A 26,923-nucleotide genomic window follows, 5' to 3' on the forward strand; every position below is an offset into this window, starting at 1 on the left:
TAAGTGTGTGAATTTGACTATTTTCCTGTCCTGCTAAGCATAAAAAATGTAATGAGTACTTTTGGTTGTCAGGGAAAATGTATGGAGTAAAAAGTACAATATTTTCTTTAGGAATGTAGTGAAGTAAAAGTAAAAGTTGACCCCCCACTTTGCCATACCCTAGGTATAGCTGAACTGACGCCACTGGTTGGAGCTGATGACGCTGAGATTTATGCTGCTAAGGGACACTGGGACAATGATTGATGAAGGTCTAGTCTCAGAACATCTAGGTGAGAGCATTCAGTATAGAGGGGTATTACAATAGCTGCAATCCAGACTACATGAAATCCCCACTACCACGTGTATATAATCCACCAAATTTGATCTAACCTGCAATGGAACACGACTACAATAAAACATAGCCAATATAATTCCCTATGGTAAATGTATTGTACACGTATTCTATCAACTTAAACTTAGGCATTGAAATATGACCATAGTGGGCAAATTCTAGTTGCTTAGGTTACTAAAACATTTAAAGGTTAAAACAAAGAAAGTAGAACTTCGCAAATGCCAAATACATTTTATTCACACCTCAATCAAATTCACACATTCAATCGACTACAGCTATGGTAACTGGATAGATCATTCAATCATTAAAGACACTCAGGGCACAGCTGAGTGGCACAGCTGAGTGGTCCTCTGTAGCTCAGCTGGTAGAGCACGGCGCTTGTAACGCCAAGGTAGTGGGTTCGATCCCCGGGACCACCCATACACAAAAATGTATGCACGCATGACTGTAAGTCGCTTTGGATAAAAGCGTCTGCTAAATGGCATATTATATTATATTATTATTATTATTATAGTATGTATGGGACTTCACATACAGCTTATACATTTCTTTTGAATTTTTCAACCCTATAATCCTATCACAAAGTTATATATATATGACTAAATTAATCACATTGATCTAATCTACATTATTGTAAAGTTAAACTTCAGAGGTAATGAGAAACATTTACATTATTTGGTCCAGAATCAATTTTTCATCTAGTCACATTCACTTTACCCAGATAGCTGAATTCTACACTTAACGTCATTTCTGGATATCAAAGTATCCTGCCAAGTATTGCAAGCCTAATTTTACTGTCTCTAACTACGGGGATTTGAATTACATTATCATGACAACAATACCATGCCCTAGTTTTGAAAGTAGGTCTTTCTGCGATTCCCTGGCTTGAATGTGCCCAAGGTGGATCGAGAGTCTTTATTTATTACTTAATCATGGCGTCTTTTCATTCATTAAAAAACACAAAAGAGAGCTAGTCAAGACAAATTATCTGTCAAGTTCTGCCATTCAGTTCTCCATGAGTAGAAGTGGAGACTGTGGACTCTCACTCAATGTGTTCTATGACTCTCACTCAAAGTGGTCATATGTACCAACATGGATGGAGTTTTCAGTCATGAATATTAGTTATACAGTACAGTAGGTCTACATGATGTATGGTTGTACACTATGTTGTGTATTTTGTCATATTTGTCCTATATAAATCATGTACACACCTTGTCCAGAAGGTTTGCTGTTTCCACTCATGGCTCCAGATCCTTGTCTCTGCAAAAGAAGAGAAAGAAAGTGATCAATATTCCTCCTTCAATACTATACATATAGGGCAAAACTTAGAGGTAGACCAGTAGCCAGAATGTAGCTGGTTCAAATCCTGGGCCGGTTGGAGAAAAAGTGGGAATTGAACTCATACATGCATACATGTGTGAGCTTCAACTACATGAGAAAGAGTGTGTTCTAAAGTAGCAGCTGAGCAGCAGAGACTTCTGCTCTGTGGAAGAAGCACACCCTCCCCATCCTGCACATCACATCACTACCTGAATTATTAATCCATGGCTTTCAATGAATTTCAAACACAGCAGCTCAGCTTTGATGTTAGTCAGGCTGCTGAGGAGGGAAAACACAACAAAAAAACGTCAGCTTCCTCCATTTTCTCAGTTCTCGTATAAAAGCCAGAGGAAGGAAGGCAAACTCATTTCGAGGCTTTGCCATCTGTCTCACTGTTAGTGTGGAAAAAATCACAAAGATTCACTGGGGTGTTGAGATGGCTTCCTTGCTTGGTCTCATCTGTCTGTGTTATATTCTGTCACATGGTGTGAGATTGATACTGTGGCTCACCAGAGGCTACTACCACCCTATGGTGATGCTACTACCACCCTCCCTTACTCTCTCCATCTCTTTTCCTTTCCCCCTCACTCCATTTCTACCTCTCTTTTACTCTCGCCCTCTTTTCTCTTTCTTTCTCCTCTTTCCTCTCTTCCAGTCTCTTCCTGTCTATAATATGAGCTGCTCAGTATGTGTAGGTAATCCTTTCTAACGCTGCTTTTTTGAAAGATATCACGAATAACTGCAAAAGTGTTGCTAAGGCTCTCCACTTTCTGGAGGACTGAGTTTTGAAATCAGTGGAATGCTCGGTGGAAGCAGAGTATGATAGCTAAGGAGATGGAGAAAATTCAGGCGTTTGATTGCAAATGCTGAGGGAGTCGAAAAGAGAACACAGAAGGCTATTGTATAAAACACCTGTCTCCGGATGATATCTTCAAACTAAGGGCAACCATGGCATCGGTGACAGAGAGGGAGAAGTGCTCATCCATGTATACGGGTAAGAGAGTCTAGCTAGCTACATTTTCAGATGCTATACATTTCTAATTTTGTCAGAAAGTCATTTTCATTGCAAGTTAAAGCGTTAGCTAGCTAGCTTATGTTAGCTGGCTGGCTCGCTAGCTAATGTTACGTTTATGATCTGTGTAGTAATGTTATTCATATCTCAGAGCCATTTGCATTAATAGTTATAGCCTAATGTTAGCTAGCTAGTTGACATTTAACTTAGTTGGTTAGTTTTAACTACCTGTAGATTCATGTAGGGTAGTAACATTATGAGTTGTGATTATGGTTAATTGTTTAGCTAGCTAGCTAGCTACTTGTCTAAACAATAGACTCCACTATGCAAGTAACAATTTTACTGTACCGTTTACTCCTTCTGTATCCTGTGCATGTGACAAATAAACATTGATTTTATTTGATATAGTTTGTGTTTACCAGAGACGGTAATGTGAAGAACAACATGACCTGCACAAAAATCTAATTAGAATATAAGGTTAGGCCAACGAGACAGTGTCCAAGTTCTCCAGTAGAATGCCCTGCTTTTATTTAGTCACACGCACAATCGTAAGCTATTTTCTGTAATTAGCTCGCCAATAACCTGTAAATAATGATCTTGTTGTGAGTTTATTTTCCTGTAATAATGAATACAAATTAGCTCAAGTTAAGACGTTGTCAGCTATTTGATATGGTAATTATTTGAACTGGCTAGCCAGCTAACTTAACGTTAAATATCTAGCTAACAAGCTAGAAACGACCCAAAACATTGTTCAGAAAGTTGCTTTTAGTTGCTAGATTGACACATAGTAAATTCGTTTTTAAACGGATGGGTTTACTGATGTTAAAATACACCAGTTATGCTATTTTGAACCACCAAACTGCTGATATTTGTGTTTATACTTTTTCATAACGACAATGACAAGTTTGCTGTCGGACGACAATAGAATGTTCATGATGTCACTGCGACATCTGTACACAGACATGTCAATAGACGTTGTATAAATCAGCCTTGAGTCTTGAAATCTTTGGTTGTTTAGTACACCACCGAACTCACTGTTTAGCACATGGCCTAACATGTGAATCCTTAAAGAGATGGGTGGGGCTTAAGAGGGTGTGAATGATGCTGAATGGGTGTAGACAACGAAGAGCTCTCCAGTAGGTGTACCAAAACATTCAAGGCAATTTTCTCAAAAGTGGGGTTGCAAGATTATCAACTTTCAAAGCAGAATTACTTTCCCATTGTTCCTCAACTGTAGTGTATGATATACCATTTTCTAGCACTGAGTCTCTACTTTTATCCAGTGTAAAAAACACAATTTCAAATGTTGCTACATAAGACCGAATCGAGCCAGAGAGGAGAGAATACCTTTATCGCTTTTTCCACTGGTGCTGCTGTGATTTACAGTAGAGCTGCTCAACACATATAGAGTGGTTACAGAGGTCAATAAAAAAAACAGTCATCGCTATCTAATCTGCTCTAATCCTGTTGTTGCTCATTGTCATTGGTGACCCTGTAATAGTTTAATGTTTGTTTTCTCTTTAATCACACACCAGCGGCCAACAGATGTTATAGGGAGCGGCTGTGATGAAAACCATCACCATAAAGGATGGTTTCTCTTACTCTACATCAGTTTGAGGTGAATCCCTGATTCAGGATTGCATGAGCTCTTTGAACGTGCCCCAGTCTCTACACCCTCCCTCCATCCCTTCCTCTCTCTCTCCCTCTTCCTCCTCCTCCCCCTCTCTGTGATCCCTCTCTCTGCCTGGATACGGTTAGAGCTTACATAACCAGGCTGGTCATAATGTTCAGGAGGATTACTCTGAACACACTGGCACATTATTCCTCTTTCTTCTATTCTTTTATATTTCTTTCTCTCCAGTGAGGCTCTTATCTCTCCCTCTTTCAGCTCTATCTTTGTTAAACAGCCCCTAATAAATGTGTAAAAAAAAAAAGAACGACATTTGCATTTAGACTTCTGCTTGGCTCCTTGATGCTTAATGATCCCTCACTCATGTCAGTTTAGCAGCTTTTGTCAAAGTCCTGCCAGCAACATCATCAATAAATCATTCAAATCCTCATTATGTATTCTATATAGTACATAATTATGGGTCACATACTCATTGTGTTGTGGCGGCTTTCCGCACATTAACATTTCATTATACCAAACACAGGTGCAACTAAGTGTGGGCCGCTGTCAGATGAAGTGATGAATCTGTATCAGTTTGTTGTCCAGAATGAATAGGGTTACATGTGGGGCACAATCCCTATCTGAGCCACTCTACTACTGTAGAGTAAATACTGGATTCTGCAATAGGAACCACTACTAATCCCAGTGGCTAGATGTGCCAAGCTTATAGAGACATACCCCAATAGAGTTGCAGCTGTAATTGCTGCAAAAGGTGGCTTTACAAAGTATTGACTTTGGGGGGGTGAATAGTTATGCACGCTCAAGGTTTCTGTTTCTATGTCTTATTTCTTGTTTGTTTCACCCAAAAAAAGATTTGGCATCTTCAAAGTGGTAGGCATGTTGTGTAAATCAAATGATACAAACCCCCCAAAAATATATTTTAATTCCAGGTTGTAAGGCAACAAAATAGGAAAGATGCCAAGGGGGGTGAATACTTTCGCAAGCCACTGTATATAATATATATACAGTCATGGCCAAAATTGTTGGCACCCCTGAAATTTTTCCAGAAAATGAAGTATTTCTCACAGAAAAGTATTGAAATTACACATGTTTTGCTATGCACATGTTTATTTCCTTTGTGTGTATTGGAATAACACAAAAAAAACAGGAAAAAAGCAAATTTGACATAATTTCACACAAAACTCAAAAAATGGGCCGGACAAAATGATTGGCACCCTTAACTTAATATTTAGTTGCACACCCTTTGGAAAAAATAACTGAAATCAGTCGCTTCCTATAACCATCAATAAGCTTCTTACACCTCTCACCCGGAATTTTGGACCACTCTTCTTTTGCAAACTGCTCCAGGTCTCTCATATTGGATGGGTGCCTTTTCCCAACAGCAATTTTAAGATCTCTCCACAGGTGTTCAATGGGATTAAGATCTGGACTCATTGCTGGCCACTTCAGAACTCTCCAGCGCTTTGTTGCCATCCATTTCTGGGTGCTTTTTGAAGTATGTTTGGGGTCATTGTCCTGCTGGAAGACCCATGATCTCGGGACGCAAACCCAGCTTTCTGACACTGGGCCCTACATTGCGACCCAAAATCCTTTCGTAATCCTCAGATTTCATGATGCCTTGCACACAGTCAAGGCACCCAGTGCCAGAGGCAGCAAAACAACCCCAAAACATCTTTGAACCTCCACCATATTTGACTGTAGGTACTGTGTTCTTTTCTTTGAAGGCTTCATTACATTTTCGGTAAACAGTAGAACGATGTGCTTTACCAAAAGCTCTATCTTGGTCTCATCTGTCCATAAGACGTTCTCCCAGAAGGAATTTGGCTTACTCATGTACATTTTGGCAAACTGTAGTCTTGCTTTTTTATGTCTCTGTGTCAGCAGTGGGGTCCTCCTGGGTCTCCTGCCATAGCGTTTCATTTCATTCAAATTTCGACGTATAGTTCGGCGCTGACACTGATGCACCCTGAGCCTGCAGGACAGCTTGAATTTCTTTGGAACTTGTTTGGGGCTGCTTATCCACCATCCGGACTATCCTGCGTTGCAACCTTTCATCAATTTTTCTCTTCCGTCCACGTCCAGGGAGATTAGCTACAGTGCCATGGGTTGCAAACTTCTTGATCATGTTGCGCACTGTGGACAAAGGAACATCTAGATCTCTGGAGATGGACTTGTAACCTTGAGATTGTTGATATTTTTCCACAATTTTGGTTCTCAAGTCCTCAGACAGTTCTCTTTTCCTCTTTCTGTTCTCCATGCTTAGTGTGGCACACAGAAACACAATGCAAAGACTGAGTCAACTTCTCTCCTTTTTATCTGCTTTCAGGTGTGATTTTTAGATTGCCCACACCTGTTACTTGCCCCAGGTGAGTTTAAAGGAGCATCACATGCTTGGAACAAACTTATTTATCCACAATTTTGAAAGGGTGCCAATAACTTTGTCCGGCCCATTTTTTTAGTTTTGTGTGAAATTATGTCAAATTTGCTTTTTTCCTGTTTTTTTTTGTGTTATTCCAATACACACAAAGGAAATAAACATGTGCATAGCAAAACATGTGTAATTTCAATACTTTTCTGTGAGAAATACTTCATTTTCTGGAAAAATTTCAGGGGTGCCAACAATTTTGGCCATGACTGTATATTCTGTGTATCCATAAGGGCAGACAAATGTCAAAGATTGATAGAAAATATCCATAGTTATTTTATGGTGGTTATAAATCAGGGCTCTCCAACCCTGTTCCTGGAGAGCTACTGTCCTGTAGGTTTTCACTCCAACCCTAATCTAGCACACCTGATTCTAATAATTAGCCGGTTAATAAACTGAACCAGGCTAGTTTCAACTGGGATTGGAGCGAAAACTTACAGGAGGGTAGCTCTCCAGGAACAGGGTTAGAGACCCCTGTACTACCACAGGAGGTTGGTGGCACCTTAATTGGGGAGGACGGGCTTGTGGTAATGGCTGGAGTGGAATTGTATCAAATACATGTGCTAGTCCAACTAGGCTAGAAAGCTAGCTAACGTTAGGTTACCTCTAATCTTCAGTTTTGTTGAGAAGGAAACAAATTGATGGTATCGCATCACTTCTCAGCTGTCGTCGAAATGGATTCCCCATCAGTTAAGCCTGAAAATCCCTCTGATAATCTTTGGTCACCACATCATTCGTGATAGCCTCAAGCCACTAGCAGAGTCTGGGTGAATCTCTGGTAGGTAGAACGGTGAAAGGTAACTAATATTAGCGCTTGTTTGTAATTAGCCCAAGCTAGGCACAGAACACCACACGGACATGATGACAAACATTAGTGAAAAACAAACGTTTAAAAAATATATTGTCTAGAGAAGTTCAGAGATTACTGTGTGTTGGTCGTTCTAAGTAAACAACGCCATTATTAAATTTTGTGAGCACGCCCCCTCTTCATAGCGGGAGGTATCAGCGTTCACTATGATTGCCAGACTTTGTGGTTCGCTATGAGCAGACGAATACACAGGGAGTCGAAACTTCCCGATTCTAGCAGTGAAATGAAAATGTGTGAGTTCTAGCTTGTGGTTTAGATAATTGTGATGTTTATGATAAAAACGTAATGTTGTTAATATAGTATTGACTATATGCCGTGGCAGAGCCGGGGTGAAATTCTCCTTTAACATTACAATGTGGTCAGTTGGGCTCTTTTGTTGTTGTTTCTTTGTTGTACGTCTGTGGAATGGCATCCTTAGTCCACCAATAAAGAGGCATGAGAATACAGACTGTCAGCCTGAACTTGTAAGCAGGAAAAATGTTTTGTGACATCTTCCATCAAAGAGGAGAGAAAGCAGTGGATCATGAATATTTGGTGCTTCAGGGTTTGGGGAGATACAAACTGCCTTACTTGTCTTTGTGTGAAACTCGTACAAAATAGCAGCTTTTGCATTTTCTAGCCAAGATACAAATACCCACACAAATTAATTTGTGACTGGCAAGAGTATCACCACAATACATGAGGAGACATTGACATGATCCGTACAAACATTTGAGTGCTATTAGCATTTTCTCTCATGGGGGAAGGCTTGAATTAATATGTATGTCACAATGTGCACTAGCAGTTTGGTACTGAGGAGAGACCAGCAGATTTGTCACGCACCTGAAACCCTGTCCCTGGTAGACCACAGCATTCACACACACACACACACACACACACACACACACACACACACACACACACACACACACACACACACACACACACACACACACACAGCTCCTCCACTGCTCTCTTCCTCTTCCTCTCCCTCTCCTCCTCCTGCGCTCTCCCTCCTCTCCTCCACTGTGTTTAATTGCATTAGCCCACATACCTATCATAAAGGATGACCTTGTCTCCACCTCATCTCATCTTCACTGATAGAGATGTTCATGACATGAGAGAGCCTAGGACACAGAGAGAGTCATGACTGAAAGGTGCTACGGTGGAACACTTAGGAACACAGCACCAAGGCCCAGACTAACAAAGCTTTTACACTACGACACCTTTTGCACATTAAAATGAGAGGACAAATAAAGTTTAAAAGAAGGAGTAGAAAAAGATAAATAGGTAGGGCTTTACATGTTTTACAGTATCTACTCTACAGGTTTTTGTTAAATATAAAGTAATGCACTTTTTTCCCTGTTGCATAAGCTTGGTATATGTGGTCCTACAAATATTAAATATCAACACTCCGCTCCACTCAGCATCCCTGAAAGTTAGCTGAGCAGAGCAGGGGTGAGGGGGGCGGGGCACATTTAAAAAATGCTTAGTGATGCTGAGGCATCAATGTGAACAGTCTTTGCCCGCTCTGGGTCACAGAGGAAGAGATTGTGGCCGGCCCCTGACCTCATTGGCCGGGGCTATCCATGGTGAACGCCTGTGGTTGTGGGTCACACTCCCCGACCGTGTCATGCCGATGGTCATTCAGGAGCACCGTGCAGACACATTGAGACATCTGTCACAACATTATGTCAGACTCACACTGAACACGCCAGCTCGCCATTTATCATTTTACACTGCATGCAGGCAGAGGCATAATATATATACAGTACCAAAAGTTTGGACACTCCTACTCATTCAAGGGTTTTTCTTAATTTTTTACTATTTTCTACATTGTAGAATAATAGTGAAGACATCAAAACTATGAAATAACACATATGGAATCATGTAGTAACCAAAAAAGTGTTAAACAAATCAAAACATATGTTATATTTGAGATTCTTCAAATAGCTGCCTTTATGACAGCTTTGCACACTCTTGGCATTCTCTCAACCAGCTTCACCTGGAATACTTTTCCAATAGTCTTGAAGGAGTTCCCACATATGCTGAGCACTTTTCCTTCACTCTGCCAAAGGTGTTCAAAGCTGTCATCAAGGCAAAGGGTGGCTATTTGAAGAATCTCAAACATAAAATATGTTTAATACTTTTTTGGTTACTACATAATTCCATATGTGTTATTTCATAGTTTTGATGTCTTCACTATTATTTTACAATATAAAAAATAGTAAAAAATTAAGAAAAATCCTTGAATGAGTAGGTGTGTCCAAACTTTTGACTGGTACTGTATATATATATATATATATATATATATACACAAGCCAAAACAACAACAACCAAAACACTAGATTCTCCTTCTGGGCCACCAAGCAGCACAGCACAGCCACTTCCAGAAATGCCACTCATTAGGAGTAGGAGATAGGCGAAAGAGGAACAACAACAGCAGCCATGGTCCACTGAGTCCATAGCATAGAGTCTTTCACTGAAACTCAGGCTGTAACATGGCCAGTTAAACTGTGAGTGGGCAGAGTAACTGCAGGAACTGCAGAGATAATCACTAAGCTAACAACACATCCGCCACGCTGATCCTCAACACGGGGGCCCCTCAGGGGTTCATGCTCAGTCCCCTCCTGTACTCCCTGTTCACTCATGACTGCATGGCCAGGCACGACTCCAACACCATCATTAAGTTTGCCGATGACACAACAGTGGTAGGCCTGATCACCGACAACAACGAGACAGCCATGTGGTGCCAGGACAACAACCTCTCCCTCAACGTGATCAAGACAAAGGAGATGATTGTGGACTACAGGAAAAAGAAGAGGACCGAGCACGCCCCCATTCTCATCGACGGGGCTGTAGTGGAGCAGGTTGAGAGCTTCAAGTTACTTGGTGTCCACATCACCAACAAACTAACATGGTCCAAGCACACCAAGACAGTCGTGAAGAGGGCACGATAAAACCTATTCCCCCTAAGGAGACTGAAAATATTTGGCATGGGTCCTCAGATCCTCAAAAGGTTCTACAGCTGCACCATCAAGAGCATCCTGACTGGTTGCATCACTGCCTGATATGGCAACTGCTCGGCCTCCGACCGCAAGGCACTACAGAGGGTAGTGCGTACAGCCCAGTACATCACTGGGGCCAAGCTTCCTGCCATCCAGGACCACTATACCAGGTGGTGTCAGAGGAAGGCCCTAAAAATTGTCAAAGACTCCAGCCATCCTAGTCATAGACTGTTCTCTCTGCTACCCCACGGCAAGCGGTACCGGAGCGCCAAGTCTAGGTCCAAGAGGCTTATAAACAGCTTCTACCCCCAAGCCATAAGACTCCTGAACATCTAATCAAATGGCTACCCATTTTGCATCAAAATGTGATTTGATTTAATGAGTCCATGGCGTTCGTTCAGTTCAGTTCAGTCAATTCCCAGCTGACAGGCATCATGGGCACACAGCTTGGACTGAGGCGCTAAGACGCTGCTGTCACGTCACGCTCCCCCCAGAGAAGACACAATGTTTGCCTGCTCCCAGTCCCATATCTTGGAGCTGGAGAGGAAGATTAATTAACTGATGGGACGAGGGTGATGATGGTGATAGTGGTAATGATGATGATGTTTTCAGCACATAAGGCTTGTTTTTCCTAACATGGTTGAGTCATAGGCTACAGTGAGCACACAGCTCCCACAGCAGGTAGATAACACAGCATTGAGAGCTGTGATTCTGGTGTGTCAGTAATCCCCAGGGCATGCCCAGCCTGGTCCTATATCCCCATGCAGAGCTTGGCACGCACCACAGCGCAGTGCATTTAACCTGGTTCCACCCAGAGGTCTGCACTCAGCACTCCACAGCCCTTCAGCCTGACTCTTCAGCCTGTATGCCTGCCTGACACTGCCACCCAGAGTCACGCCAACCTGCTTCCTCCCTTCATTGCATTTTAGTTTTATAGTTGATTTTTAAACCACTACATGGCCTGGTACCCGAATACATGTCTGATATGCTTTTAAGGTATGTGCGCGGTCGGCCCCTCAGATCTTCTGGCACTGGTCTTTTAGTCGTTCCAAAGGTAAGAACTAGTCAGAACCAAAACTTTTGGTGAGGCTGCCTTAAGATCCCGGACTGCATCTTTAGTTAATGTATTCATCTCATCTCTCATGATTAAACTGAGTCAGATCTCTGCTATAGTCTAAACATAGATCAGATCATCGCTTCCTCTTTGATGATAAAGACATGTACTGTATGTTCAACCATTGATATCATTTATATAAAGCACGCCCTCACATCCCACAGTGATGTGATCAAAGGATGCCGTGGTAGTGTTGGGGGGTTGAATTAGTCAAATAAATTAATAAAATCTCCTCGCGGCCGTTTCTAGGGCTATTTTGGGTGTTTCTGGGAGCTTGGGCTCTCCAGAGGGGCTCCACACTGCACTCAGTGTCAATTAACTATTCAACAAGGAGGAAAGGAGGAGACGCTAGGCGAACTAGGCCACAGACGACAATGTCGACGACTCAGCCCCAACCAACACGTTACAACTCCTCAGCAACCCCAGTGTGGTGGGGTGTGCAGGGGAAGGGACTCAGGAGCTCAGAGGGATAGGAGAGAGGTGGGAGCAGAAGGGAAGCAGGGTGCTGGTAGGATGGAGCCGGCTGCTGAGACAGGGTCACTCAGACACTGGACCATGACAGCTATGGTTCAGTTGTGTAGCCAAACACGTGCACTCAAGCTTAGTAGGTTTTCTGCTGTCTAGCCCCCATTGTGATTTGGTACTATACATGGACACTGAAATTGTATCCACCTAAGTGTTGTGTGCTCACCTAAGCTTATCTACAGTGCATTCAGAAAGTATTCAGACCCCTTCACTTTTTCCACATTTTGTTAACGTTACAGCCTTATTATAAAATTGATTAAATTATTTTTTTCCTCATCAATCTACACACAATACCCCATAATGACAAAGCAAAAACAGATTTTTAGAAATGTTTGTACATTTATTACAAATAAAAAAACTTAAATAAGTATTCAGACCCTTTACTCAGTACTTTGTTGAAGCACCTTTAGCAGCAATTACAGCCTGGATTCTTCTTGGGTATGATGCTACAAGCTTGGCACACCTGTATTTGGGGAGTTTCTCCCATTCTTCTCTGCAGATCCTCTGTCAGGTTGGATGGGGAGTGTCGCTGCACCGCTATTTTCAGGTCTCTCCAGCGATGTTCGATCGGTTCAAGTCCGGGCTCTGGCTGGGCCACTCAAGGACATTCAGAGACTTGTCCTGAAGCCAAACCTGCATTGTCTTGCCTGTGAGCTTAGGATCGTTGTCCTGTTGGAATGTGAACCTTCACCCCAGTCTGAGGTCCTGAGCGCTCTGTAGCAGGTTTTCATCAAGGATCTCTCTGTACTTTGCTCCATTCATCTTTCCCTCGATCCTGACTAGTCTTCCAGTCCCTGTTGCTGAAAAACATCACCACAGCATGATGCTGCCACCACCATGCTTCACCGTAGGGATGGTGCCACGTTTCCTCCAGACGTGATGCTTGGCATTCAGGCCAAAGAGTTAAATCTTGGTTTCATCAGACCAGAGAATCTTGTTTCTCATGGTCTGAGAGTCCTTAAGGTGCCTTTAGGCAAACTCCAAGCAGGCTGCCTTTTACTGAGGAGTGGCTTCTGTCTGGCCACTCTACCATAAAGGGCTGATTGGAGGAGTGCTGCAGAGATGGTTGTCTTTCTGGAAGGTTCTCCCATCTCCACAGAGGAACTCTGGAGCTCTGTCAGAGTGACCATCGGTTTCTTGGTCACCTCCCTGACCAAGGCCCTTCTCCCCCAATTGCTCAGTTTGGCCAGGCAGCCAGCTCTAGGAAGAGTCTTGGTGGTTTCAAACTTCTTCCATTTAAGAATGATGGAGGCCACTGTGTTCTTGGGGACCTACAATGCTGCAGAACATTTTTGGTACCCTTCCCCAGATCTGTGCCTCGACACAATCCTGTCTTGGAGCTCTACGGACAATTCCTTCGACCTCATGGCTTGGTTTTTGCTCTGACATGCACTGTCAACTGTGGGACCTTATATAGACAGGTTTGTGCCTTTCCAAATAATGTCCAATCAATTGCATTTACCACAGGTGGACTCCAATCAAGTTGCAGAAACATCTCAAGGATGATCAATGGAAAGAGGATGCACCTGTGCTCAATTTCGAGTCTCATAGCAAAGGATCTGAATACTTATGTAAATAAGGTATTTCTGTTTTTTATTTTTAATACATTTGCAAACATTTCTAAAAACCTGTTTTGGCTTTGTCATTTTGTGGTATTGTGTGTAGATTGATGAGGATTTTTAAAACATTTAATACATTTTAGAATGAGGCTGTAACATAACATAATGTGGAAAAAGGGAAGCGGTCTGAATACTTTCAGAATGCGCTGTATATAAACACATTGAACACTTGTCACTTCATATACTATTTATATACTGTTGTTTACTCACTGTGTATGTACAGTGGGGTCTGAAATGATTGACGCCCTTGATATAGATTAGCAAAAATGACTGTATAAAATAAATAATTCAAATACTGAGCTATATTGTATGCACATTTGTTTTGGAAATGATATTATTTTGTACTAGTACAATTGCTCAGAGAAATGGATTTTGTTTAACAAGTAATATGTGTTTCTCTCAAAAAGGTAGGAGTCAAAATGATTGACACCCCAAAGATTCTTATAAAGTAGTCCAACGTTTAGTATTTGGTCCCATATTCCTAGCAGGCAATGACTACATCAAGCTTGTGACTCTACAAACTTTTTGGATGCATTTGCAGTTCATTTTGGTTTTGGCTGTTGAGCGTGATAAACCTCAGCAGCTTTACAGTTGTTGACACAAACCGGTGCGTCTGGGACCTACTACCATACCCTGTTCAAAGCCACTTAAATCTAGCCCATTCACCCTCTGAATGGCACACACACAATCCATGTCTCAACTGTCTCAATGCTTAAAAGTAATTATTTAACCTGTCTCCTCCCCTTCATCTACACTGATTGAAGTGGATTGAACAAGTGACATCAATAAGGGATCATAGCTTTCACCTGGTCAGTCTATGTCATGGAAAGAACAGTTTTGTACACTCAGTGTAGCTCAGTATTTGAATAATGTATTTTATACAGTCGTTATTGCTCATCTTTATCAAGGGTGTCAATCATTTCGGACCCCACTGTATATTTTATTCTCGACAGCCCATTCTAATATACCTACTATTTTACATACAATTTTCTTTACAAATAATACAGTATACTGTCTATACACAACACATATTTATGTTCAGGAATATGAACAGCTCACTCAAATATATAGGAATATGAACTGCTCACTCTAATATATCTATTTTGGATTGTGGACTCGTTCTGACATTTCTCGATTTTTTGTATTTTGTTATTATTATTTGTATATTTGTATTGCATTTTCTAGACATTCTATAATAATAATATGCCATTTAGCAGACGCTTTTATCCAAAGCGATTTACAGTCATGTGTGCATACATTTTTACATATGGGTGGTCCCGGGGATCGAACCCACTACCCTGGCGTTACAAGTGCCATTCTCTACCAATTGAGCTACAGAGGACCACATTCTACTGCACTATTGGAGATAGCAACATAATATTTTCGCTGCACCTGCTATAACACCTGCAAATATGTGTACGTAAACTTTGATTTGATTTTGAGAGGAGTTCTTTGCCAATTCACAGATTTTTCAAATTGATTTTTTTATGCACTGTCAGTTGCCAGTTGGTCACTCAGAAGAGATTACACCAATTAATATGACATTTCCACTAACAGATTATCTGTGAAAGATTCTTTGTTCAGGTCAGAGACGAGGCAAAACAACTCAAAATAGAAACGCTAAAACAACAAAAAAGTAACTTTAGCTTATTTCCTCAGACTTCCATTGACTGAGTTCATCTACAAATCTGTCCAACAGGCACTTCTGAGCTGAATATAATTTACTCTCGCTGACTTTAATTAGTAGATACAGAGGGTGAAAAGGACACAGAGACTACTCTGACCTTTTTACACTAATTGGTAGCAACCCTCTCTGGTTCTCCTTGTCCATTTGATGTACACTACCGGTCAAAAGCTTTAGAACACCGACTCATTCAAGGGTTTTTCTTTATTTTTACTATTTTCTACATTGTAGAATAAAAGTGAAGACATCAAAACTATGAAATAACACATATGGAATCATGTAGTAACCAAAAAACGGTTAAACCAATCAAAATATATTAACAGGTGTGCCTTCTTAAAAGTTAATTTGTGGAATTTCTTTCCTTCTTAATGCATTTGAGCCAATCAGTTGTGTTGTGACAAGGTAGGGGGGGCATACAGAAGATAGTCCTATTTGGTAAAAGACCAAGTCCATATTATGGCAAGAACAGCTCAAATAAGCAAAGAGAAACGACAGTCCATCATTACTTTAAGACATGAAGATCAGTCAATACAGAACATTTCATGAACTTTGAAAGTTTCTTTAAGTGCAGTCACAAAAATCATCAAGCGCTATGATGAAACTGCCCTCATGAGGACCACCACAGGAATGGAAGACACAGCGTTACCTCTGTTGCAGAGGATACAGTGGGGGAAAAAAGTATTTAGTCAGCCACCAATTGTGCAAGTTCTCCCACTTAAAAAGATGAGAGAGGCCTGTAATTTTCATCATAGGTACACGTCAACTATGACAGACAAAATGAGAAAAAAAAATCCAGAAAATCACATTGTAGGATTTTTAATGAATTTATTTGCAAATTATGGTGGAAAATAAGTATTTGGTCAATAACAAAAGTTTCTCAATACTTTGTTATATACCCTTTGTTGGCAATGACACAGGTCAAAAGTTTTCTGTACGTCTTCACAAGGTTTTCACACACTGTTGCTGGTATTTTGGCCCATTCCTCCATGCAGATCTCCTCTAGAGCAGTGATGTTTTGGGGCTGTCGCTGGGCAACACGGACTTTCAACTCCCTCCAAAGATTTTCTATGGGGTTGAGATCTGGAGACTGGCTAGGCCACTCCAGGACCTTGAAATGCTTCTTACGAAGCCACTCCTTCATTGCCCAGGCGGTGTGTTTGGGATCATTGTCATGCTGAAAGACCCAGCCACGTTTCATCTTCAATGCCCTTGCTGATGGAAGGAGGTTTTCACTCAAAATCTCACGATACATGGCCCCATTCATTCTTTCGTTTACACGGATCAGTCGTCCTGGTCCCTTTGCAGAAAAACAGCCCCAAGCCTGATGTTTCCACCCCCATGCTTCACAGTAGGTATGGTGTTCTTTGGATGCAACTCAGCATTCTTTGTCCTCCAAACACGACGAGTTGAGTTTTTACCAAAAAGTTCTATTTTGGTTTCATCTGTCCATATGACATTCTCCCAATCCTCTTCTGGATCATCCAAATGCACTCTAGCAAACTTCAGACGGGCCTGGACATGTACTGGCTTAAGCAGGGGGACACGTCTGGCACTGCAGGATTTGAGTCCCTGGCGGCGTAGTGTGTTACTGATGGTAGGCTTTGTTACTTTGGTCCCAGCTCTCTGCAGGTCATTCACTAGGTCCCCCCGTGTGGTTCTGGGATTTTTGCTCACCGTTCTTGTGATTATTTTGACCCCACGGGGTTGAGATCTTGCGTGGAGTCCCAGATCGAGGGAGATTATCAGTGGTCTTGTATGTCTTCCATTTCCTAATAATTGCTCCCACAGTTGATTTCTTCAAACCAAGCTGCTTACCTATTGCAGATTCAGTCTTCCCAGCCTGGTGCAGGTCTACAATTTTGTTTCTGGTGTCCTTTGACAGATCTTTGGTCTTGGCCATAGTGGAGTTTGGAGTGTGACTGTTTGAGGTTGTGGACAGGTGTCTTTTATACTGATAACAAGTTCAAACAGGTGCCATTAATACAGGTAACGAGTGGAGGACAGAGGAGCCTCTTAAAGAAGAAGTTACAGGTCTGTGAGAGCCAGAAATCTTGCTTGTTTGTAGGTGACCAAATACTTATTTTCTACCATAATTTGCAAATAAATTCATTAAAAATCCTACAATGTGATTTTCTGGATTTTTTTTCTCAATTTGTCTGTCATAGTTGACGTGTACCTATGATGAAAATTACAGGCCTCTCTCATCTTTTTAAGTGGGAGAACTTGCACAATTGGTGGCTGACTAAATACTTTTTTCCCCACTGTAAGTTAATTAGAGTTACCAGCCTCAGAAATTGCAGCCCAAATAAATGCTTCACAGAGTTCAAGCAACAGACACATCTCAACATCAACTGTTCAGAGGAGACAGTGTGAATCAGGCCTTCATGGTCGAATTGCTGCAAATAAATCACCACTAAAGGACACCAATAAGAAGAAGAGACCTGCTTGGGCCAAGAAACACGAGCAATGGACATTAGACCGGTGGACATTTGTCCTTTGGTCTGGAGTCCAAATGGGTGATTTTTGGTTCAAACCGCCGTGTCTTTGTGAGACCCGGTGTGGGTGAACAGATGATCTACGCATGTGTATTTCCCACCGTAAAGCATGGAGGAGGAGGTGTTATGGTGTGGGGGTGCTTTGCTGGTGACACTGTCTGTGAATTATTTAGAATTCAAGGCACACTTAACCAGCATGGCTACCACAGCATTCTGCAGCGATACACCATCCCATCTGGTTTGCGCTTAGTGGGACTATCATTTGTTTTTCAACAGGACAATGACACAACACACCTCCAGGCTGTGTAAAGGCTATTTTACCAAGAAGGAGAGTGAATGAGTGCTGCATCAGATGACCTGGCCTCCACAATCACCCAACCTCAACCAAATTGAGATGGTTTGGTATGAGTCGGACCGCAGAGTGAAGGAAAAGCAGCCAACAATTGCTCAGCATATGTGGGAACTCCTTCAAGACTGTTAGAAAAGCATTCCATGTGAAGCTGGTTGAGAGAATGCCAAGAGTGTGCAAAACTGTCATCAAGGCAAAAGGTGGCTATTTGAAGAATCTCAAATATAAAATATATTTTGATTTGTTTAACACTTTTTTGGTTACTACATGATTCCATATGTGTTATTTCATAGTTTTTATGTCTTCACTATTATTCTACAATGTAGAAAATAGTAAAAATAAAGAAAAACCCTTGAACGAGTCGGTGCTCTAAAACTTCTGACCGGTAATGTATACTAGATAGAAAGGCTGGAGTGAAACAGAGGGTTTTGCTATGTAGACACCAAAGCCACCATGCAGTCCCATGATAAGTTAGTGTTGGCAACACCATATTGGACTCTTCATTTGATGCATTGATTTTACTTAAACAGAGCATCAGTATGTTAAGATTTAAAAAATACTCATTTTTAAAAAACAATGTAATGGAATGGATTAGGTTTCTCTATCATAGCAATGTAATAAAATATGACAATATCAAGTCACAGCAATACACCACTGTTAGTTGATCAAAACATGCATGATTGGTGGTTTTTGAATTATTAAACCATTTCCTTATTCTTCTGCATTTACTGTAAACACATCCATATGAATGGCCCACTACAGTACTTGTCATCTTAACCTACAGCGACAGGCATTCCAGCTCATCACCACAACTTTCATACAATGTGGACATGGTTGTGATTGTTTATTTTTATTATTATTATTAAAATACTATATTAAAATTATTATAAAATCACAGGTCCTCATCTGGCAGCTTCATTAAATAGCACCCGCAAAACAGCAGTCTCAACGTCAACAGTGAAGAGGCGACTCCGGGATGCTGACCTTCTAGGCAGAATTGCAAAGAAAAAGCCATATCTCAGACTGGAAAATAAAAATAAAAGATTAAGATGGGCAAAAGAACACAGACACTGGACTTTTTCTTTGCAACTCTGCCTAGGTCAGCATCCCAGAGTCGCCTCTTCACTGTTGACATTGAGACTGGTGTTTTGCGGGTACTATTTAATGAAGCTGCCAGTTGAGGACCTGTGAGGCGTCTGTTTCTCAAACTAGACACTCTAATGTATTTGTCCTCTTGCTCAGTTGTGCACCGGGGCCTCCCACTCCTCTTTCTATTCTGGTTAGAGCCAGTTTGCACTGTTCTGTGAAGGGAGTAGTACACAGCGTTGTACAAGATCTTCAGTTTCTTGCCAATTTCTCGCATGGAATAGCCTTCATTTCTCAGAACAAGAATAGACTGACGAGTTTCAGAAAAAAGTTATTTGTTTCTGGCCATTTTGAGCCTGTAATCGAACCCACAATTGCTGATGCTCCAGATACTCAAATAGTCTCAAGAAGGCCAGTTTTATTGCTTCTTTAATCAGCACAACAGTTTTCAGCTGTGCTAACATAATTGCAAAAGGGTTTTCTAATGATCAATTAGCCTTTTAAAATGATAAACTTGGATTAGCAAACACAATGTGCCATTGGAACACAGGACTGATGGTTGCTGATAATGGGCCTCTGTACGCCTATGTAGATATTCCATAAAAAATCTGCCGTTTCCAGCTACAATAGCCATTAACAACATTAACAATGTCTACACTGTATTTCTGATCAATTTGATGTTATTTTAATGGACAAAGAAAATTATTTTCTTTCGAAAACAAGGACATTTCTAAGTGACCACAAACTTTTGAACGGTAGTGTACATACACACATATAAACACATATTTTATTTTACCTTTATTTAACTAGCCAAGTCAGTTAAGAACAAATTCTTATTTACAATGACGGCCTACACCGGCCAAACCCGGACGACGCTGGGCCAATTGTTCACCGCCCTATGGGACTCCCAATCACGGCCGGTTGTGATACAGCCTGGAATCGAACCATGGGGTCTGTAGTGACACCTCAAGCACTGAGATGCAGTGCCTTAGACCGCTGAGCCACTCGGGAGCCTTTAAAAAAATATATTTCCCTTTTATACTTTCCAACCCCACCACCCCTTTCCTAATTGAAGTGAACTAGTGAACTTCCCGCTTATACATACTATATACATTTTATGGACACAGTCAATTTTACAATAATTATATTTTGCTTGTTTTTACTCTTGAACTTCATCTACCCTCAACCTCTCTGATCATTTTTCATGATGTCCATCCGGTTTGCTTCTATATGCCATATCTCTCCAACTGTGCTCCTTCACAAAAGCTCTCAACCTATAACCTATATACTTATTATGGACACAGCATGCTTTACATTAGTTATCTTGCTCTTATTAGTTGTTGTTAGTTGTTATTAGTCCCATCCTTCAGCTCCATTCAACACCTCCCATCTATCACTTAACACCATCCATATTGGATTTCTATTTGCATATATTTTTCAACTGTACTGTGATGGTTCACAAAAGTTCTGAACCATTCTATTCTCATTGTTTCTACAGATTGTACATTTTGTATTTTATTTTGCTAAAAGTATTATTATATTATTGATCGATTGACTATGACTTTTCAGATCACCCAGTGTATTTTATTTTTATTTAACCTTTATTTAACCAGGTAAGCCAGTTGAGAACAAGTTCTCATTTACAACTGCGACCTGGCCAAGATAAAGTAAAGCAGTGCGATAAAAACAACAACAACACAGAGCTACATTTTCCCCCATATTCCATCCAGTTTGTTTTATTTTTATAATATATTACACTTGATCTTTCTTGAATAAGTTTCTCCATGTCTTTTGTTTTTCCTCTAATTTATTCTGAGCCTCTATGTTACAATTTTTATTGCTATCTATCTGTTCTGTCAGACCTTCTATTTCCTTTGTTAGTATGGACTCTTTTGACCTAAATTGCTTTTGTTTTTGAGATGAGTACTGAATTGCATGGCCACTAAAGGCACATTTAAAAGTGTCCCATACAGTAAGGGGATTTGCTGTACCTATGTTACGGAAAACATCAGTTATAAATTCCTCTGTCCTAGTTAACAACAAGTTATCATCCAATAGGCTTTGATTACATTTCCAATATCCTCGCCCACGTGGAAATTCAGAAAGAGTAATGTATATGCCAATTATATGATGGTCCGACCACATTCTGTCCCCTATCAACACTTTTTAAACTTTTGGTGCCAACGAGAATGACATAAGAAAGAAGTCAAGACGACTAGCTTGATTGAGTCTCCACCATGTATATCTCACTAGGTCAGGATATTTAAGCCTCCATATATCTACTAATTCTAATGTATCCATGACATTCATTATTTCCTTAAGAGCATGAGGGTGATAGATTGTAGTGTGATTTCCTTTATGGTTCATTGAGCTATTTAAAACAGTATTATAATCTCCCACCATAATAATAGAGTATTGTATTGCTTGAAGGGTTGATAATGTATTATATATATTGTCAAAGAAGTGTGGATCATCATTATTATTTGGTCCGTGAAGGTTAATGAGCCATATCTGTTTATGGTCCAATAACATATTTAAAATCATCCATCTACCTTGCGGATCTGTTTGGACAATTTGCACATTTGGATCGAAATTACTGTTAATTAATATCATCACCATCATCACCCCTTTTGAGTTTCTTTGCCCATGAGGAGAAGTATATTTCGCCCCCCCCCCATTCCTTTTTCCACACAACTTCCTCTAGAATTGTTGAATGAGTTTCCTGTAAACAATAGATATTATATTCCTTCTCTTTGAGCCGTGTAAATATTGTTCTTCTTTTGTTATTATCTGCTAAGCCATTACAATTATAACTGGCTATACTTATTTCACCACTTACCATAATGAGATACAGGTTTCAAATCTATTTATTATAATATATGTTTGTAAATTTACCAATAAAAAATACCATAGTGATTGGGTGTCTATATAGCTGTTATTTTCATTGCTACTAAGTAACCCTCCAATTGTTCTCCACTATTCCCCCCGCTAAAGCCCCTCCCCATCCCAAGTTGGTTTGTCATCCCAGTGATCGGCATACCACCCCTGTCCCCCCGGATCCCTAGGCCCCCCGAGAGGCCAGGACCCATCCTTCGAAAACAACACACAGTTCCACCCACAAAACAGAAGGTGGTCAACCGCCAAAAGCATTTCCAATGCTCTCACCTCAATATATATATAGCTATTAAAAAAACATATCTATTCAAATATCTTGCCTATCTTCATTTCCATCATTAGCAATTAATATGCGTAATAATGTCGGCAGTTCATGCGAAGGATTGTTACCTATAACCTGGATTGTCATTGTATTACATTACATTTTTGTCAAGCTATTCTTATTTTAGCAAACAATTATTGTGGTTCATCCTATATTCTCCCTAACATCCTTACCCCCTTGCAACAGATGTGGGATACACACACACACGCACATACTCTAACACTCTCAACCCCTTTCCTCCACAATCAACCATAAACTCAGATGCTCAACGGATGTTACATCCCAGAAACCAACTCAAGAAAGGACCTGATTTACGAATGCATATACAGTTACAGCTGTTTGAGAAAGCATGTGATTGTTTATTTGTTTGTTCACACTTTGATGATGTCCTTCCATGTGAGTAAGTCATATATGTTCCCTGTTTTGAAACTCAGCCATTTCTGTTTCCATCTCTATCCACATGGAAATCAACAAATCACTGGACCATGCTCTCAAAGCTAATCAGACAAGGCTGACTGCACCCTGTTTTTAAGCCTGGAGGCGACACTGATTGTACTGCTCTATCTGTCTGTCTATATATCTATCTATCTGCCTGCCTCCCTTCCATTCCCATCTCTCTACATCTACTTTATCTATCTGCCTGCCTGATCACAATCGACAACTAACTCAGAGACATTGGTTAGGTTAATTTATAGCACGTTAAGGTTAAGCGTCTGGTGGTTGGGTCCCCCAAGGCTCTACAGAACAGGGATAGAACATTCTGCATCATCTACCCATCATCTTAACTACACTGCACCATCACTGTGGAGGCAGCATCTTATCACATCATGTTTCATACTTACATAACATCACGGTTGATGTACTAAAATGCATATTTTCCTCCCAAGATAAATTTGTAGGCAAGAGAACATAAATGTTGTGTTGCAGCCATTGTGAAGAGGACAAATCCAATTGAACCCATGTGTCTCATCAAGACGACAGATGTCATGGCTGTTGAATGTGTCTGACCTATCTCAATCTGTAAGTGATAGCAGGGGATACAGCACAACACAGACAGATCCAAATATCCACTCGAGCAGTTACATAATCCTGCCTAGCAACAAAAGGATTGAACAAATCTGCTTAATATCTGCGTGTTTGACGAGAGCATTCTAATTTAGCCTGCCAACAGAGCTGGTTGAGAGAATGCCAAGAGTGTGCAAAGCTGTCATCAAGGCAAAGGGTGGCTACTTTGAAGAATCTCAAATATAACATATATTTTGATATGTTTAACACTTTTTTGGTTGCTACATGATTCCATATGTGTTATTTCATAGTTTTGATGTCGTCACTATTATTATACAATGTAGAAAATCGTAAAAAATAAAGAAAAACCCTTGAATGAGTAGGTGTGTCCAAACTTTTGACTGGTACTGTAAGTATTCACACCCCTGAGTCAATACTTTGTAGAAGCACCTTTGGCAGCAATTACAGCTGTGAGTCTTTCTGGGTATGTCTCTAAGAGTTTTCCACACCTGGATTGTGCAACATTTGCCCATTATTCTTTTTTAAATGATTCAAGCTTTGTCAAATTGGTTGTTGATCATTGCTAGACAACCATTTTCAGGTCTTGCCATAGATCTTCAAGTAGATTTAAGTCAAAACTTTAACTCGGCCACTCAGGAACATTCACTGTCTTCTTGGTAAGCAACTCCGGTGTAGATTTGGCCTTGTGCTTTAGGTTATTGTCCTGCTGAAAGGTGAACTCATCTCCCAGTGTCTGGTGGAAAGCAGACTGAACCAGGTTTTCCTCAAGGAATTTGCCTGTGCTTAGCTCCATTCCATTTATTTTTTATCCTGAAAAACTCCCCAGTCCTTAGGTTAGTATTGTGGAGTAACTACAATGTTGTTAACCCATCCTCAGTTTTCTCCTATCACAGCCATTAAACTGTGTAACTGTTTTAAAGTCACCATTGGCCTCATAGTGAAATCCCTGAGTGGTTTCCTTCCTCTCTGGCAAATGAGTTAGGAAGGGCACCTGAATCGTTGTAGTGACTGGGTGCATTGATACACCATCCAAAGTGTAATTAATAACTTCAACGTGCTCAAAGGGATTTTCAATGTCTGCTTTTTTAATGTTTACCCATGTACCAATAGGTGCCCTTCTTTGCGAGGCATTGGAAAACCTCCCTGGTCTTTGTGCTTGAATCTGTGTTTGAAATTCACTGCTCGACTGAGGGACCTTACAGATAATTGTATATGTGGGGTACAGAGATAAGGTAGTCATTCAAAAATCATGTTAAAACTATTATTGCGCAAAACTTATGCAACTTATTTTGTGAGTTGTTAAGCACATTTTTAGTCCTGAACTTATTTAGGCTTGCCATAACAAAGGGGTTGAATACTTATAAACTCAAGACATTTCAGCTTTTTATTTTTTATTAAGTTGTAGAAATTCAGAAAAAACATATTCCACTCTGACATTATAGGGTATTGTATGTAGGCAAGTGATGTGTAATGTGTTTTCTATTCAATATGTTTTACTTTGGTAGGGTTGGCTGGGCAGGTTTCCCTCAGCCATACACTGAGGCAGCCACTAACCAAGCCTCTCCATTGGACCACCTATCCAGGCAGAGTGGTGTGCTAGGAGAGAGAGGGGGCAGCTGTGGAGAGGGGAGGGGGCACTGCTGTAGAGCTAAGAGGACTGGCCCCATCTGTCACTACCACGGCCAGCCCAGTCTGTCTATCTCTCTATTTCTCTGTCTCTGTCTGTCTATCTCTCTCTCCTTCTCTATCTCTCTCTCTGCCCGTACCGGCTTAACATACAGCAACTGCTGCTGGAATCCATTGACTTTGATGGAAAGGCCAACTGTATTAGCCTATACATCAGGCAAGCTACCAGAAAAGAATGCAGCTTAATTGTTTCCAAGATTGGCCCATTGTTTTGAGCGAACGAGACAGTGATAAGGTCTCAGATTGGGGGCCTCATTTATTTCCATTCCCACCTGCGCTATGCATGCAGTGACAGAACAGAATGTGTTATTTCAATGGGTCAGCGGCATGCCTTGAATTATTCAGTAACTGCCAGCGCTCAGTGCAGTGTTTGCATATAGCAGATTCTGGGATGGCTGGTGCTGTTTTTCTCTAGCAGTGTAATAAGCACAGAAACCCATTGCCTTCAGATAAGACATGATGATTATAAACATGGCTATTATGGCTTAACTGAACTGACTGATGCATTCGGTTGATTGGCAGACTTTGTGTCTCTAGGTCAATATCACCCCCGCTTCATCTAACACATATACTGTTCATGCTGGAATAAACATGAACTTACAAATGTCATGGCTCAACAATCTTGTTTATCAAAGGATTCACACATGTAGACTATTCCTGTATGTAGGCCTATACTCTCTCACACACAAACACACACACACACACACACATATTTCTCCTTATCACTTGTTCTCTCTTTCTCTATTTCTCCCTCTATACTATCCATAGCATTACTAAAGCCTAAAATCGAACGTATTCACTGCAGTAACTTTTAATTGATAAAGTAGTTCTGCCTACATCATGTGCAAAATAACGTTTGCTTCTTAAAGTGCAATGAGAAGACTACATGAACAAGTGACTTAATTGAAACATGAAAACAACTAGGCCTTTGCAGTATGACAACAACCATTAAATAAAGAATGCATAAAACATGTAAGTAAGGCCATTAGTCCACTTGTTTTCAATTTCCCGGAATATTTGTATTTTGTGCGCGGAATTCCCGGAGTGGTACACTGGTTTGTTCTCCTGTGATTGCTGCCCGATTTAACCGAAGATTAGAGACCATACGAAACTGTATCCATTCAACAAAAGTATTTAGTTATTATGTAACCACGTAAGTTAATGTCCTCACTTTTAAGTATAAAGTTAGACAGATGATTTAGGGTTTCTCTTCCAGCCTATTCCTTATTGCAATACGTTAAAATCATAACGCACCAGAAAACATTGTGGAATTGTGTTTATTTTAACATAACTTTACCCACTCGGCAAAAACTGGTTGAATCAACGTTGTTTCCACGTCATTTCAACCAAAGAAGTCAATGTGATCATGTTGAATGAACTTGGAAAACTGATAGGTTTATTTCTTTTTTCAAATCGAAAGGGAATTTCGTATTTTTTTCACCCAACTTTTAACCTAAATCCAATAACACGGTGCATTTTTTGTTGTTGATTTCACGTTGAATTCACGTTAGTTGACAACTCAACCAAATGTTAGTCAAAACTAAACCTT

General features: G+C 40.6%; 1 protein-coding gene across 1 annotated transcript in view; it reads right to left on the bottom strand.

Moving 5' to 3' along the window:
• Positions 1-26,923, bottom strand: part of LOC121580298 (calmodulin regulator protein PCP4-like) — a 30,017-nt gene that overhangs the window by 2,478 nt on the left and 616 nt on the right. The window contains exon 2 of the mRNA XM_045224569.1: positions 1,543-1,591. Coding sequence (XP_045080504.1) covers positions 1,543-1,591 — 49 coding nt within the window. The remainder of the gene's footprint in view (positions 1-1,542; positions 1,592-26,923) is intronic.

Source organism: Coregonus clupeaformis, chromosome 13 (assembly GCF_020615455.1).
Source record: "Coregonus clupeaformis isolate EN_2021a chromosome 13, ASM2061545v1, whole genome shotgun sequence".
Classification (NCBI taxonomy): domain Eukaryota; kingdom Metazoa; phylum Chordata; class Actinopteri; order Salmoniformes; family Salmonidae; genus Coregonus; species Coregonus clupeaformis.